At 39.3% G+C, this 16167-nt stretch overlaps 1 protein-coding gene across 1 annotated transcript in view; it reads left to right on the top strand.

Moving 5' to 3' along the window:
- The window catches only part of MPP4 (MAGUK p55 scaffold protein 4), a 38561-nt gene that overhangs the window by 11366 nt on the left and 11028 nt on the right, over positions 1 to 16167 (top strand). Inside the window, exons 6-17 of the mRNA XM_075831210.1 lie at positions 2944 to 2964; positions 3939 to 4020; positions 4125 to 4210; positions 5316 to 5387; positions 6477 to 6673; positions 6781 to 6845; positions 10187 to 10204; positions 10311 to 10349; positions 12223 to 12243; positions 12670 to 12684; positions 14347 to 14400; positions 15595 to 15765. Coding sequence (XP_075687325.1) covers positions 2944 to 2964; positions 3939 to 4020; positions 4125 to 4210; positions 5316 to 5387; positions 6477 to 6673; positions 6781 to 6845; positions 10187 to 10204; positions 10311 to 10349; positions 12223 to 12243; positions 12670 to 12684; positions 14347 to 14400; positions 15595 to 15765 — 841 coding nt within the window. The remainder of the gene's footprint in view (positions 1 to 2943; positions 2965 to 3938; positions 4021 to 4124; positions 4211 to 5315; positions 5388 to 6476; positions 6674 to 6780; positions 6846 to 10186; positions 10205 to 10310; positions 10350 to 12222; positions 12244 to 12669; positions 12685 to 14346; positions 14401 to 15594; positions 15766 to 16167) is intronic.

Genomic DNA, 16167 nt, shown 5'->3' with positions numbered 1-16167 from the left:
TATACAACAGCCCTATCTGTCTGTGGCCCTTGGAGGATTAGCGACCCTCTGTTTTTGTGTTTTTTAGTGCTATTTCTAGTACAACAATTATGGTATATAATATACTGTCAGCATTTGTATCTTAAAATAATTACATAATGTTGACAGTGGTTTATGCAGCAAAATATTAAATAACAAAAACAATAAAAATAGACAGTCACACAAAAGTGACTTTTTATCTGAAGTCTTGTTTGGCAAAGTGCTTTGACTTCAGAGTTTTGACTTCACTGTTGGGTTAGTCTTCCAGGCATTCAAACTATTCATAGAATTCACAGCATAATAATAGATTCAGAAAGAAAATACTAAAGTCTAGTGTGCTCCCAGTAGGTTTAAGGCCTCATGCACACGACCGTAAAAACTCCCGTTATTACGGGTCGTAATCACGACCCGTAATAACGGGCTCATAGACTTCTATTGGCGACGGGTGCCTTCCCGTTTTCTCACGGGAAGGTGCCCGTGCCGTTGAAAAAGATAGAACATGTCCTATTTCAGGCCGTAATAACGGCACGGACAGTCCATAGAAGTCTATGGAGCTCTCGTAATAACGGGTGGCTACATGTGTGCACCCGTCATTACGGCAGCGTTGCTAAGCGACGTCAGTAAATAGTCACTGTACAGGGAGCTGAAAGAGTTAACTGATCGGCAGTAACTCTTTCAGCACCCTGGACAGTGACTACCGATCAGTATAAACCTGTAAAAAATAAAAATAAAAGACGTTCATACTTACCGACAACTTCCTGCTTCCTCCAGTCCGGTCTCCCGCCCGTTGCCTTGGTAACGCGTCCCTCTCGACATCCGGCCCGACGTCCTGGATGACGTTTCAGGCCATGTGACCGCTGCAGCCAATCACAGGTCAATCACAGGCTGCAGCGGTCACATGGACTGCCGCGTCATCCAGGGATGTCGGGCTGGATGTGAAGAGAGGGACGCGTCACCAAGACAACGGCCGGGTAAGTATGAATTTCTTTAACTTTTATTACAGAAAAGGCTGTCCCTTCTCTCTATCCTGCACTGATAGAGAGAAGGGGCTGCCGATTAGTGCAGTGCTATTTTGCCGCCAAAAACGTGCTCGTAAATACGGGTGGAATACGTGTGACACCGGACCCATATTTACGAGCACGGGTTCGTAAATACTGGTGCAAAACGGGTGGAATACGTGTGACACCGGACCCGTATTTACGCCAGTATTTACGGGTGGGAAAAAATACGGTCGTGTGCATGAGGCCTAATGAAGTGGTTTTACTGAAATTCTTGTGTTAACCATGTAGCTTCTAATGTTCTAGATTCCAGAAATATCGAAACAATGTCGGGGGCCTCATGTCAGATAGGTTTTTATACTGGAATATTGTTACTAGTACATAATGATTAGTATTTTGATTCTTAGGCAATGTTCACACGACAGTGAAAAAAACAGATGTTAAAAACCTAAAATAGATAGTGCCACACACTGCCTCCTGTAGATACTGCCACACACACTGCCTCCTGTAGATAGTGCCACACACTGCCTCTTGTAGATAGTTCCACACACAGTGCCCCCTGTAGATCGGGCCCATGTACATAGTGCCACAGCGCTAATACAAATAGTGCACATGTATATAGACATAGTGCCACACAGTGCCCATGTAGATAGCACCGCAATGTCCCCTGTAGATAGTGACACACTCACTTGTACCGTTCCCACCCTGTCCTCTCCTCCAATCATGCAGGCCTGGTCTCTTCGACTCAGGCCTGCTCCAGCGGGATGACGCAGGCCTGCATCAGAAACAAGGTGCCGAATGGCAATGGTTGCCTTGCCAGCGCTGTCAATTTTATCCACGCCCTAAGGACGCAAAGAAATACAATTGAGTTCGCTTGTGAGGGCCTCCCTGGGCAAGAGGAATAGCAGGGCCCTGGTCACGGGGGTTAACGGGCAACTGGAAACCGTGCTGCGTGTGTCACTGCTAGCAACCGATCCATTTTTAATGGCCGTCGCACAGATGTCTTTCTGAAAAACGGCTGTTAAAAACTGACCCATTGACTTGTAGGGGGGCCGTAAAAACAGCCGAAAATAGAACATGTTCTATTTTTTTTACAGCCAGTATTATTCATGGTCTGTTAAAAAAAACAGTCATGTGAATACACCCATAAAACTGCAATGGTCTGAAAATTGCCGCTTTTCACTGCCATGTGAATAGAGCCTTACAATGTAATATTAATGTTTTTTTTTAAATATACCAACTTTTCATGTAGCATTGATGATAAATCTCCTACCATGTTGTGTCTACAGCTCTTCGACAGATCTAACCTACCTAATGTATGTTAGCAAAAAGTAAGCGACACGTGTAAGGTAGCTAGACTGCAAGATCATACTACAGACTACAGACTTTGTTTGTAGTCTGTAATCATGGGGACACATAGGTCTGCATAAAAGCTGTAGACATAGGATATTGTTTTTATCAAGACTAGTTGCTTCTTTATAGTTATAGATGCCCTAAAATGATAAAAAAAATATTGGTTGCAAATTTGTGCATTTTGGTGGCAAATTTTCCTACTCCGGAAAACATCTATTTTAAATATGTCTCATTTTGTCTAGCTAGCTTAACAGACTGAAAAATAAAAAAAGACAAATACAAGCTATGAAACTTTGTGCTGTATATACCTTACTCCCTAAATAAAAATTTCTCCAAGTTGTCATATATTTAGTTTGAGAACAGTTTATAAAGACCTCAAATTAATCAAAAACTAAATGGAAAAAACCCCACTAAAACAAAGTTTGTAAGTCTGGTTTAAGCTAAATCTACACAATTTGTTGCTTTGGTTGTAGCTTAGACAGGTCTGCAATAAAGTTGCAGCATTTGACAAAAGACAAATTTGACGGATAACAGAGCCTTATTGTAATTTATCCTCTGTTTCTTTCTGTAATAGGAAACCATGGAAAGCCACATGGTATAGTTGTATTATATTATAGTTTCATGTGCCTCAGTCTTTTCTGTGCAATGGGTTGTTGCACTTCTATAGCTGCTTGAAAGTAGTTGTGAAGGAAGACCGCCCTGATTTACCTTTTTATATTAGTTTTTGTATATTTTCCTCCATTGTGTTAGACCTCATGCACATGACCGTAGCCATGTGCACGGCCGTGATTTTCGGGTCGGCCGGCAGCGGACTGTCAGCCGCAAGCCGCCCGCAAATCGCGGGCAATGCACATGGCCGTGGCCATTATTTTCAATGAGCCCGGACCGCAGAAGACAGCCGTAATAAGACATGTCCGTTCTTTCTACGGTCGTGTGCATGGCCCCATAGAAATGAATGGGGCCGCAATTCTCCCGTGAATTTTCGGGAGAGTTGCGGCTGCAAAAGCACGTTCGTGTGCATGGGGCCTATGTGTACATCTGTTTGAAGACCTGACTACTCAACCTTCTCATTCCTACCAGAGAGGTGGCCAAATTTCACTCTGATGGACAAATCTGAGAGAGATGTATTTTGGCTTGTGCCCACCAAAATCAATAGGACCATCAAACTTTTTTTCATCTAAGTATAAATTGGATAAAGCTCTGGGAAGAATGTTGGGACTGTCCATACACCTATCAATAAACAGAAAAGAAACATGAAAATGAGACTTTAGAGTATTGTAGTGGATTGGTAACGCTAGACCTTTCCTTTCCCTATTGATTACTTTGATTCCTATACAGCTACTAGTGGTCATTGGTTCTCTTCACAGGCATATATGCATCCAGACACTTACTACTTATGTCCGTGTCTCCAACACCTACTACTTATGTCGGTTTCCTCATATCAGAGCCCCTATATTATGTTGTAAAATGACACATTTGGCTTTCTGTATAAAACAATATATAAATAGATCAGCCCTTTCCTAAAATTCTTATTAGTGACCCTTACATTACGTTATTTTTTTCCCCAAGGGAGCTACAATTAAACGTCATGAAATCACAGGGGACATCATAGTTGCCAGAGTGATCAATGGTGGCCTTGCAGATAGAAGTGGTAAGATGCATATGTTTTAATTATAAACCTAATTGAAATAATAATAATTGTGATTAATAAAGTGTACATTATATCATTGATCTTAATATTTGTTTCTGCTGCAGGACTGCTGTATGCTGGTGATAAACTGGTAGAAGTAAATGGGGTTCCTGTGGATGGACTGGAACCGGAACAAGTTATTCAAATACTGGTATTGGTCATACCATTTAATTATATATTTAATATTTTCAGTAATTTCTAAAAAAAAATCTTGCAAAGATGTACCTGAGGCACATTATGGATATCTCATATAAAAATTACCTGTCTTAGCATATTGTGTATACAATTAATGTAAACCGGCATTTGCATTCCTAGGTTCTATGGTGTATGTGGACATTCATGTGGGTGATCCAAGTAGGCACAGAGAGCACAAGGGTGTGACTTTGGGAGTAACAAACGCAAATTTGACAGGTATGGGCAGAATAGTACAGATTGGGACAGGTTACAGCAGGAAATTGTGATAAATTAGTTTTGCCGTTTAGGAAAATTTGAATTGGATACAGTTTCGGAGGGTAAGCATTTTCACCAGCACCAGGGAAAAATGTCCAAATCTCTCTTAATTGGTCTTGTGCCTGGGAGTGTTCACACAGTGTTCCTGCCAGTTACACAATATAAAACTTTTCCTTCTTCTCTTATCGTTGTTCCCCTCGCTCCCCTCTTCCTCTCCCTCTCTTCTCCCTTTCTCCTCTCTCTCCTAACTCTCTCTCCTCCCGCTTCTTCTCTTCTGCTTCTTCTTCTTTCCTTTCTTTCTTTCTTCTCTTTCCTCTACTTCCTTTCCACCTCATCTTTCCTTTCTCTGTCTTTGCTTTTCCTCTCTTCCCTCTATCTCTCTCCTTTGTCTTCTCTCCTCATTCTTCCCTCCCTCACCCCTCTTATCTTTGCCTCTTTTCTCTTTCCTCTCTACCCTCTTCTCTTCCCTTTCCTTCTTCTATTTCCTCTCCTTATAATTTCTCTTTCTTATTTCTCTTTAATCTCTCCCATCTCTTTTTCTTCTTCCTCTCTTCTTTTTAATTTCACTCTCTTCTTTCCGCTCTTCTCTTGCCTCTCTCTTGCTCCTCTCTTCCATCTCTCTCCACTTGCTTTTCTAAGCTCCCTCTCTTTTCCCCTCCCTCACTCTTGCCACTCTTGCTTTGTCTTGGTCTTTTCTCTCTTTCTCTTTTCTCCCTCTCCCGTTCTCTCTTCCTCGCTTTCTCTCTTTTCCCTTCTTCTTTAATTGTCTTCTCTTTTCACAATAATTAATCTTTATTTAATTACAGATTCATTCTGAGGGGACAATTATATTTAAACTGATACCCATTGGCGATCGCACTGTGAGCAGTCACACCATGGTAAGTATAATCTCTTTCTCTGTTTAGTTCATTGGTGCCTACTTGATCACTGCAGAAATACTTCAAATGGTATGTGTTTTACTTTTTCATTTCATCCTCTTTTAAATAGATATTTAATTATAAAAAAAAAACACCACAATTTAGAGACAATGTAAAAAAAGGGAGAGCAAGGAAGTGGGCAAGTACTGTCTAATATTTGAGCGGGCAGAACCAAGGCTGAAGCAACAACATTCTTAGGCAAAATAACCTTCTCCGTTCACTCATGAATGATTTATCCTTGTGTGTGGTGATTTTTGGACAGAAATTGCAGGGAGCCTAATTTGTTCACCTGACAGATATTTTGTTATTGGATAAATCTCTATTTTAAAATGTAAAGTTTAGAAAAAAAGCTAAAATAATTGAAAACAACTGAGCAAACCTTTTATCTCTAAATCTCAAATTACCTCCTGAGATACAGTATCTTTTTAGGTCATCACATGATAGAACGTTCATTTGGTAACACCATTGTCTTCTACTTGTTAAAAGTTGCGTAGCGGGAAAACTGAGGTGGTAGGCAGGAAAAGTACCAGATTTATATTTATGGAACCTTAGATGCAGATTGACTGGTGGCTTAGACTCTGCCGAAATAGGCAGCACCTCAAGTCATGTATGGTTTTAAAATGTTTGTCTAATCTTACAAAATAAAGCAGAACATTGTGGTGCTCTTCTCACAGTATCTAGCACATTCTGCAGCCCTATCCCTCGTCCCTCCCTGGGTGTCTTCATCTCACTCTCCCAACACTAGAAGAGCCTAACTTACCTATAAATGTATTCATATGTAAATGTTTCCTCCCCTGGATTTCTATACGCACAGGGCTAACTAGCCCTACATAATAATTAGCTATGTATCCATACGTTCAAGCAGGCCCAGATGGCAAATCTAAGGCCAATAGAATTCCACCTGCTATCTAAGATATATGTGAGGGCAAAAAAGCCAGGAATGCTGTTCATAAAAGATGTACTATTCGATTATATAATATTCACTCAAAGGCATTTACTTGTATCATTTTATTACACTACACTTTTTTTTATTTTTTATATCTCAATAAGCTGTTTGTCAGAGCGATGGCAGATTACTGGCCTCAGCAGGATCCAACCATACCCTGTGCCGATGCTGGCCTGCTTTTTAGAAGAGGAGAAATCCTGCAAATAGTTGATCAGAGCGACTCAATGTGGTGGCAAGCAAGAAAAGCATCAGACCTCAGCAGGTGTGCCGGCCTCATACCATCCAACCATCTGCTCAAGAGGTACAGTTATCGCTATACTGCTTACAGATCCTCATGGCTGATGCTTTCTGTTTAAATCATTAGTGTTTAAATTTACAATTTCAATTTGTTCCTTTTTATGTATTCAGGAAACAACGTGAATTTTGGTGGTCTCAGCCATTCATGTCTCACACTTGCCTTAAAGCATCACAGTGTGAGTATATGCCAATGCATCATACTGCCATTTTTCACCTCTTTTTATTATATCGTTTACTTTTTTTTTAGATTCTATATTTAAAGCACCACAATATTCTTTTCAGGGGCTTAACTATAGGGGGTACAGAGGTTACAGTCAAACCCGGAACAGTAGTGTTCTGAATTGTACATCATGGTTGGAGGGGGACTGTTACATATTTTGCATAAGGGCCCAGGTGCTACCAGCTATGACTTTGGTGGTGGTGGTTATTGCTGAAGAATAATTCCCTATGGACTAACGGGTTGTCCATTTATTCACTTTTTATATCTTTGCAATAGTTTTAGTTTGGCAAAACACCTTTGAAATGTGAGCCATGGAGGAATTTGGGAGTGAACAGATTAAAAATAAGCAAGGCTACGAAAAATAACAATCCTATATTAGCACATAAGAATAACTTAGCAACATGTCAGTGGCTAATGAGTTTGCGTGTGTGTGTGTGTGTGAGCCCCGTATTCTCGGGGAGGATCAAGTGTAAAAATATAGTGTATAGTGTTCTTGCTGCTACGGATTCCCTTAGTATACTTGATACACTACAATAACTCAGTATAAAATACAATATGCTGTTGCAAACAATGCGGTAAATGAACAGTACAAAACATTAAATAAAGTCACCGTTCATTTAATTTGGAATTTTTAGTTTTTTAATAGAACAGAAAATCCACAAATATAAATTGTATTCCCCACAGCTGTCATTACGGTACAACTCCTCCCAAGATGTTTAACATTCTGCCTAGTAATCCTGCTATGGCCTGTTAGTGGCTAGTGTGAGTGTACGGATTAATTTTATGATTTATTCCTGGCAGTTCCTCGATCGCTCTAAATATGACTATTTTTATTAACCTGCCATGAGTAAATGGGCAGAAGAGCATGAAATTTTAGGTCATACTGCTACTGTATAAATTACTATGCGATAAGAAAATAAAATCCCTTGTTGAGTCTCCTCTCATGGTCACGCTGAGAGATGAAAATTATCAACTCATGATTTATTTTTATGTAACCAGTTCGTCCATTTTGTTGAGTGTAGTTTTAGTTTTGAACATCAATCAACATCTAGATATAAATACATAAAATATTTAGTAACTGTTTTAGATACCAAAAACTACATAGATGTCTTAGTTCATTCTCGTCCAGAGCTTAGTTAAGAATTCTGCTGGTTGATAATGGGGTCAGTTAGCACTTACCTAACAGTGTCTTTGAGTTCTTATAATGCACTGAGCTAAATGTTGACATATTTTGTTTGCCTGGTGTAAAGACTACACGTACCAGGATACAAATCTGTATAGATACTAAACCAACAGGTGGTTCTGGGGGATGTGAGCATAGGGCTAAGAAGAAGATGTCTGCATGCTCTGCAGGCTTTCTAAGCCTTTAAAAAAATAATAAAAAAATAATAATAATATATATATATATATGCAATTTATTGGCTTACCTACAACAGAGGCAGAACCAGCCAACTGCTATGGGGCCCGTGGTGAGAATGGGCCCACCCAGCACTTCCTATGTAAGCATTTAAAAATGTTTATTAGTATAAATCTAGAAAATAAATCTAACGCCCAACAATCTGAGTATAGGCGTTGGCAAAACAGATCATGGATCCCTAATGAAGTGTCTGAAATAAATCAGTAAAGTTTGGTAAACTCTTATATCAATACGACACTAGACAGGTATAGTAATTCACACTACTGGTCTATTTGCCATGGCGATACAAAGTCATCAAGCCTCATTGAGATGTCCTATATGTACTAAGGTATCCGGTATATGGACCAGGTATCAGTGTCTCCGTGCACGCCGGAGAATACAAAATAAACAGCATAATATGTGCTGACTGGCAATATTAAATAATTAAAGCAATATAAACCCCTGAGGACGCTCCCCCGTATTTACAGGGGCGCAGAAACACGTTGGGACTTTGCTTACTTGTGGTTAACAGACCATTGTTATAATTGTTAGGGTCCTCCTTGAATGTCTAGAGTGTTGCATGTTCGTTACTAGTGCATATAGGACATCTCAATGAGGCTTGATGACTTTGTATCGCCATGGCAAATAGACCAGTAGTGTGAATTACTACACCTGTCTAGTGTCGTATTGATATAAGAGTTTACCAAACTTTACTGATTTATTTCAGACACTTCATTAGGGATCCATGATCTGTTTTGCCAACGTCTATACTCAGATTGTTGGGCATTAGTGCCTTATTTTTTAGATTTATACTAATAAAATATTTGTAAACGTTTACATAGGCAGTGATTCATATTTAATAATTAAACGTACACTCACAATACCGATTTTTTTTTGGAATACACCCAGCACTTCCCATCAGATAGTCATAGCTACTAGTAGGGGGAGCTCACTACATATAGATTTAGGCCCCATGCACACGAATGTGTTTTGCATCCGCAATTCATCCACAAAAATGTGGATGAATTGCGGACCTATTCATTTCTATGGGCCCATGCACACGACCATGGTTTACACAGTCCGTGCATTGGCTGAGAGCCCGGAACGCAAAAAAATAGGACATGTCATTATACAGGCTGCATTTGTGGTCCGGGCTCACTGAAATGAATGTGTGTGTGGTCCGTGATTTGCGGACAGCCTGCGGATGACACTTCGCGGTCATCCGTGCCGTAATCATGGGCCATGTGCATGAGGCCTTATACAGCTCCTATTATGTTCAATATGAGCTGTATAAATCCATAATTTATACAGGTATAAATTATTTGTTATTTGGAGAGGTTGTCCCTTTTTGGTGATCCGTTTTTGTTGGAGGGGTCCATCAAAGATAGGGTGATCACATGGTTCCTACTGCTGGGACTCAAAGCAATCAGTTATAATCTATAGCAGAATCCAGCAGCAAAAGTTAAATTCCCTTAAAGCGCCACCACAGGATAACTGAAGCATTACACAGTTTCCATTCAAATCAATGTGCTCTGCATGTAGTCGGTTCCTCCGGAGTGAGTGACACTCCCCTGTAGCCATTTTCCCTTCTGGCTAACAGATTAGAGTCCTAAACATGAAACATAATCCATTTATAAAGCAGGAATTTCTGAATAGGGTATTTGAAATTGGGGTTTTAAATCAGACAATCGTTTTAACTCTACGACTGTGTGAAGGGAAATGGGGGAATTGGAGCTTTTTTTTGTGAAAAACTGATCACCGAACTATATAGAGAAATATTATGAAATTGGACAGTAATGTTAATAAAAAACATATAATTTATTTGGTGGAGCTCTCAGTAATACATGTTTTGAATTAAGGTTTACTTTGTTTCTTTTTCAACTATACTCTCACATGGACAGTGAGCACAATTGGGGAAGGTAAGAAAATCAGACACTTGTATTAAGCTGCTTACCCAGGACATGCATATGTATAGTTAGGCCATGAACAAAAACTACATTGATGATTCCCTGTCCCTAATTGTAGAGGAAGATATGAAGATTGATGAGAAATGCGTTGAAGCTGGTAAGAGTTTACTGACTAAATGTATTTTAAAAATTGTGTAGGATGAACAGGGTTGTCTACCTGATTTTTTGGGGATTTTTTTTTTGACAATTTATTTAAAAATGACAGACAATATATCTAAGGACAAATTGGAAAACTAAAATAAATAATATAGGTAATATGTGTATGTAACTCAAAATACTAATATGAACACATTAGCAGCATTTACTGTGGCCTTTGAAATAATGACAATTACAATAACAGATGGTTGGCAATTCTGGTGATGAATAATTGTACTGTCTACGTCACAGTATCCAAACTAGGGAACCGGATAAATAGTTACGTGGGAGACAACAGCACCAAGTACTGTCACTTTTACAATAGCAACGGTGAGATGATATCCGCCTATGCACAGATTCTTGATGTGACAGCAAGCAGAGATATAGCCATAAGGGGGTAAGGAGACTGCAGACTCTGAAGGCTAAAGGCTCCTCTGGTACATATGACGACCGCAAAGTGAACGTGATGATTTGGGGTCTGGTAGAGTATTTGCATGGGACCCAGAAGCTTCAAGCAATGCTTCTGGTATCCGGTAAAGCTGTCTACCAATCTCAGAACACCGTTATGTCCAATTTTAATATAATGTTGCACTTATCTCCATACCAAGCTTCCTTAAATTTAATGTCCACCCTTGAACAGCATTTTTTATTTTATCTAAATAGGTTTAAAATTCTATTCCTAATTTAATTTCTTAATATATTTTTTATAGCGGTCAGAGTTCTGTTTTCTTTTTAAAAACATAACTTTCTTGCTGCCGCCTCCTGGGGGGCTTACTGCATATTGTCATACATTAAAACTCAATAATAAGACAGTATGCGGTAGACTTCTATGCTTCCTACAGAGGATTTGGAGCCTGTATTAAAAAAAGAATATATATTATATAGATATATTATTAACTTAATCAACACAGAATTCTGGATCTAAAAATTACATGATATTAAAAGTTGGAGATTTACCTTCAGGAGGTAGGAGAATAGTAGGTTTGTCTAGAAGGGGAACAACTTTTACGGGGTCCCATCTTAAAATAAAAGGTTGGAAGTCACTGGTCTACATATTGAATTTCATTATTAGATGGGCATAATGTGTCTGATTCCTTTATCTGGCACTGTAATAATGGCATGAAATGTAAAGAAAAATGTATATTTATGGCAGAAATTTAATAACTAGTATTTATTAGCCACTTTGGGCTTTTTACTAGCCTCTTCAGGCTTTTATTAGCCTCTTTGGGCATTTATTAGCCTCTTCGGGCTTTCCCCCTCTTCACCACCTCTGGCTTTCCCTCCTCCCGCCCTTATCCACCACTCGACCACTCCCACCACTCCTACTCGAATATTCACCACTCGACCACTCCTACTCAAAAATTCTACGCCTCAACTCAAATATCCACCACTCCCATCCGAAAATCCTATGCTCCAACTCGATTGTCCACCACTCCTACTCGAAAATCCTATGCTCCAACTCGATTGTCCACCACTCCTACTCGAAAATCCTACGCTTCAACTCGAATGTCCACCACGTCCAGTAACACTTACCTGTTATTGTTGTTGTTGTTGTTGTTGTTGTTGCTTCTATCGTCGAAATGAAATAATAATAAGGAATTGGAAAGAAGGAGGGAAATTAGTTTTGGCGCGTATCAAAGAGTTTGGTTGTATTTGGTAAGAGAGAGAAAAGCAGCCGAGTAAAACAAAAACTCAACTGTGCCTTGGACACCACGTCCTCGCCCAATAAATATGATTCTAAATGTATTTGATATAAAATATATAAAAAATTATAAATTATAAATAATAATGTACTCTTCAAACGTTTTTTTTTTTGTTATGTTTTTTTTCGCCAGATGAGGAAACATTTGAGTCAGGTAAAAATGATGGTTTTTTTTAATACTTAGGTATTAGGTGCTGTAGTAATAAAAATAACTGTCCGTATTGGTGGTTGTATGACATTTGTGTCTGTAGCAAAAAAAAATTATGTTGTTTAGATATATGTTCATAACAAATGATGCCAAGCTTGCAAAAATTGTCACACATAAATTTATATAACTTAAAACGGTTTGCCAATAACAAGACGACAAGCTTTTGAAACATGAAAACTTCAATTGGGGTGTACAATCTGGTTAGCAGTGTCTGCATCCACCTTCATCTGCAAGTGCAATTTTTCCACTGGGTGCAATGTTGTGTATAAATAAAGAGCTGCCCTTCAGTCGTATTATCTCATATGAATAAAATTGTGCATTGTTATCAAAATTGTTTTCTAATGAATTTTATTTGACCCTTAATCTTACCAGAGGAATTAAAAGGAGGTAAGGTGACACCTTCAAAGAGAAGCTTGCACTGTTTGCTGCAAGTTATAGCTAAGGCTACGTTGACATCAAGTTTTGTGCCTATATTTGACGTACCTGTCGGGAAAAAGCCCCCGACGTATATGTTAAACGTAAGCTGTGACAGATGCCTAACAGTGGCATCTTTCAACGTAGACTTCAATGGTATCTGTTGAACGGATACGTCATGAACTGTGGTCATGAGAGCTCATGACTTATCCATTAAACGGATACCATTTAAATCTAATGGTGATGGATGCCACTATCGGGCATGCGTTTAAAGTATACGTCACCCATAGACTATAATGGTATTATGTCATGAAAGCCTTTAAAAAGCAAATGCTGTATACGTTAAACATATGACTGTGAGGTATGCCACACAGTGGCATACGTCACTCATAGCTCGCATTTGAAAAAAATGTATATTGTGTAGTATACTTTTTATTGCTAGATCCCGCTTGATGGAATGGCGTAGTCTACTACGCTATTCCATCCTTCAAAAGCAATATTGACGTATGCCAGCCCGAAGGAGGCCAAAAGGATACACTTTTGAGCTCAGATGGGCTAATGTAGACCTATGAACACGTTTAGCGTGAACATCTGGAGTTTCAAAAGCGTGATGTGAATAAGGCCTAACCTGTATGAAGCTAAAGTAGACACGTGAAGTTGCTTCTGTTATACTGCTGTTAGGAGTTGAGACGGTACCCCTTTTGTAACAAGGACTTTGACTGAGACGGTGGTGGTGGTGGTGATGTGTATATTGCACACTCACACCTGCGGGTGGTCGGGCATTCCGTGAAAGGTAGTGTGGATTAGCAGCCACATCTCAGAGGCACAGGCACAGGACCTTCCTAATACAAAGTGGTTGGTACAACCCCGTAAAGAACGGATAGGCCAGGGCAGGCTGTGTCCTCTGAAGGGACATGGAGGGAAGTCACCCGGAATAGAGATCCCCAACCCCAGTTAGGAACAAACTTAAATATATACCTGAGAATCTACTTTAATAAAGCGGTTGAGCAGGAACAATCTGTGGTTAATTCAGAACCAACCATTACATATCACCCAATTTTTAGTATATAGATCAGATAAGAATACGCTTTAAAGCACTACCGATTCAATGAATGAAGTAGATTCCGCTTGAGAAAGGGCACTGGGCAGAAAAGTATCTGCTTTGTATGTTGATGTGTCACATGATTCATGGAGCCATTATACCTTGGAACGTCTTAACTTTTGTTGCTACTTTGTAACAGAACCCGATGTATCACTTTGACTTATGAGTCTATGAGGTTTATGGGTTATTTTATTAGATAGAATAGTACAGAACAGCCCCATATCTGTTCAATCCGATAATCAGTTGTAATAAATTACAATTTGTATACATGTCGCCCTTTCACTTATTCGTTTTACAGCTGCTAAACTTTGGGACTATTTTGCCCTTTTTTCCAGCCTTTTTGAGATGTTTTGAATCTTCTCTGATCTTCGATTGATTCCAGTTGTGAACGATAGTTGGAAATCTTCAGTTGGAACAGTTTTCTATACTGATTTATTATACTGTATTGAACTTTGATGTGATGGTAAAAAGTGACCTCATTTTACAATAACATCCTTTTTCGACCCTCCTATTTTTGCATGCATGTGAAGAAGAGGAAGAATACGGCAGTGATGGACAGGCATATGTTATTGGTATGTCTGAGACTTGTTATTATAGCAAGGAATGTGGATTAACTATTATACACATGGTTCCATGGGGATCGACACATCCTAATAAATATGAGCAGTTTAATTAAACAAGGCTGGAAAAATAAATATTATACACATGTAGGTCTTAAAAAAAAAATCATTGTTATTCCATGAAATGAAAAGAGATCCTGTTGTGAGTAGATGTAGCTGTTGCCAATGTGTCTCTTTTTTATCGATCTCGTGTACATTACAGTATTTGTTTATTGTGTTTTCATGGGATTTACTAACACACTTGACAGAGGTCTTATGTAAATAAAATGTATTCACTATGTAACAAGTTCTGCCACTTTTTTGGGTGCATTGGAGTAATTTGCGCCATGCACGTCGGCTTGTAAAGAAGTGGGCATGCCTTACTGCTCGGCCAGGATTTATACACATTTATGAAATGTGACGCAAATCATATAAAGTCACGTCTCTACTCCACACAGACTCTGTTGTAGAATAAGTGATGTCGTTTTGGTCAGTGATATCAGAGATTTTGTTGCGGCAGATTTATCTAAGAAGGCACATGCAATCATTAATTTGTCACAACGTATGTCACTAAATTAGTCTAGCTTTAACTTAGTCATTGGCTAAAATGACACGACTATTGATAAATGTGGGCTTCTGTGCTTCAATTCCTCATAATCCCTCAGGTTCTTTGCTTGCTGTCAGTGAACGGGAACATAAAAACCTCTCCTGATCATGTCCAATTAACATCAGTCCATCAAAGCCCTCTCTTGCAACGAGCCATCATCAGGACAGGTTTTCAGCCCCTGGGTGGGTGGCGGTTGGGGTCACACATTTTGGGGTGGGTGCTATGATTAGGCAGGGCTACACGAGGGTGCATTAGAGTTTGTTTGGTATTCCTAGAGCTTAATTTTTTCATTTCATATTATTAAAAGTTAGGTATGCATTTTACTTTACTGGGGAATATTTGTCTCTGTGAATAAACAATAAAGAGGCTGCAGCCCCTTCAGACAGCTGATCGGCAGGGGTGCCAAGAGTCGGACTCCCACCGTTCTTGTATGTGTATGGAGGACCTATCCTAAAAATGGGCCATCAATGTTTAAATCCTGTATAACCCCCTTTAAAGCTGTCCATTTATAATAATATACATGGGTTTTAACAGTGCTGTGACAATATTATGTGTGTGTTCTGTCCTCTTCACAGCTGGTTTTCGCAGAAGCATGCGCCTTTGCCGTAGAAAGGCCCACAGTACCGAATTATCCTGTTACTCTAGATGCTCAAGTAGCTGTTACCACACTTTAGCTGCTCCCTATGAAGAGGTTGTAAGATATCAAAGAAGGCCTTGTGATCGTCATAGACTTATTGTACTCGTAGGTTAGTGCATACATGTTAAGAGACTGCGAGAATAAACAGTTCCCATAGAAAATTATAGTTTTTTACTATTATTTTTCAACATTATTTATCAAAGAAAACAGACATTAACAGATGCATATGGTAATACATCCATCTGGATCAGTTAAAGGGTAACTAAACATTCAACTTCTGACATGTCACAGTGACACGTCAGAAGTTTTGATTGGTGGGGGTCCGAGCACTGAGACCACCACTGATTGCTAGAACGAAGCGGAAGAAGTGCTCGTTTCTGTTTGGCTTTTCTCTGAAAGTCGATGTAGCGGTGTATGGGCTCAATAGAAAATCTATGGACACAAACGCAGTTAGCCACCAGACCACACAATTCCAGTAGTGCAATAAGATAGAGCAAAGAGAGACCACTCA

This window comes from Rhinoderma darwinii, chromosome 6 (genome assembly GCF_050947455.1).
Source record: "Rhinoderma darwinii isolate aRhiDar2 chromosome 6, aRhiDar2.hap1, whole genome shotgun sequence".
Classification (NCBI taxonomy): domain Eukaryota; kingdom Metazoa; phylum Chordata; class Amphibia; order Anura; family Rhinodermatidae; genus Rhinoderma; species Rhinoderma darwinii.
Note: the sequence above shows the minus strand (reverse complement) of the source record. Positions and strands in the feature narration are given on the sequence as shown.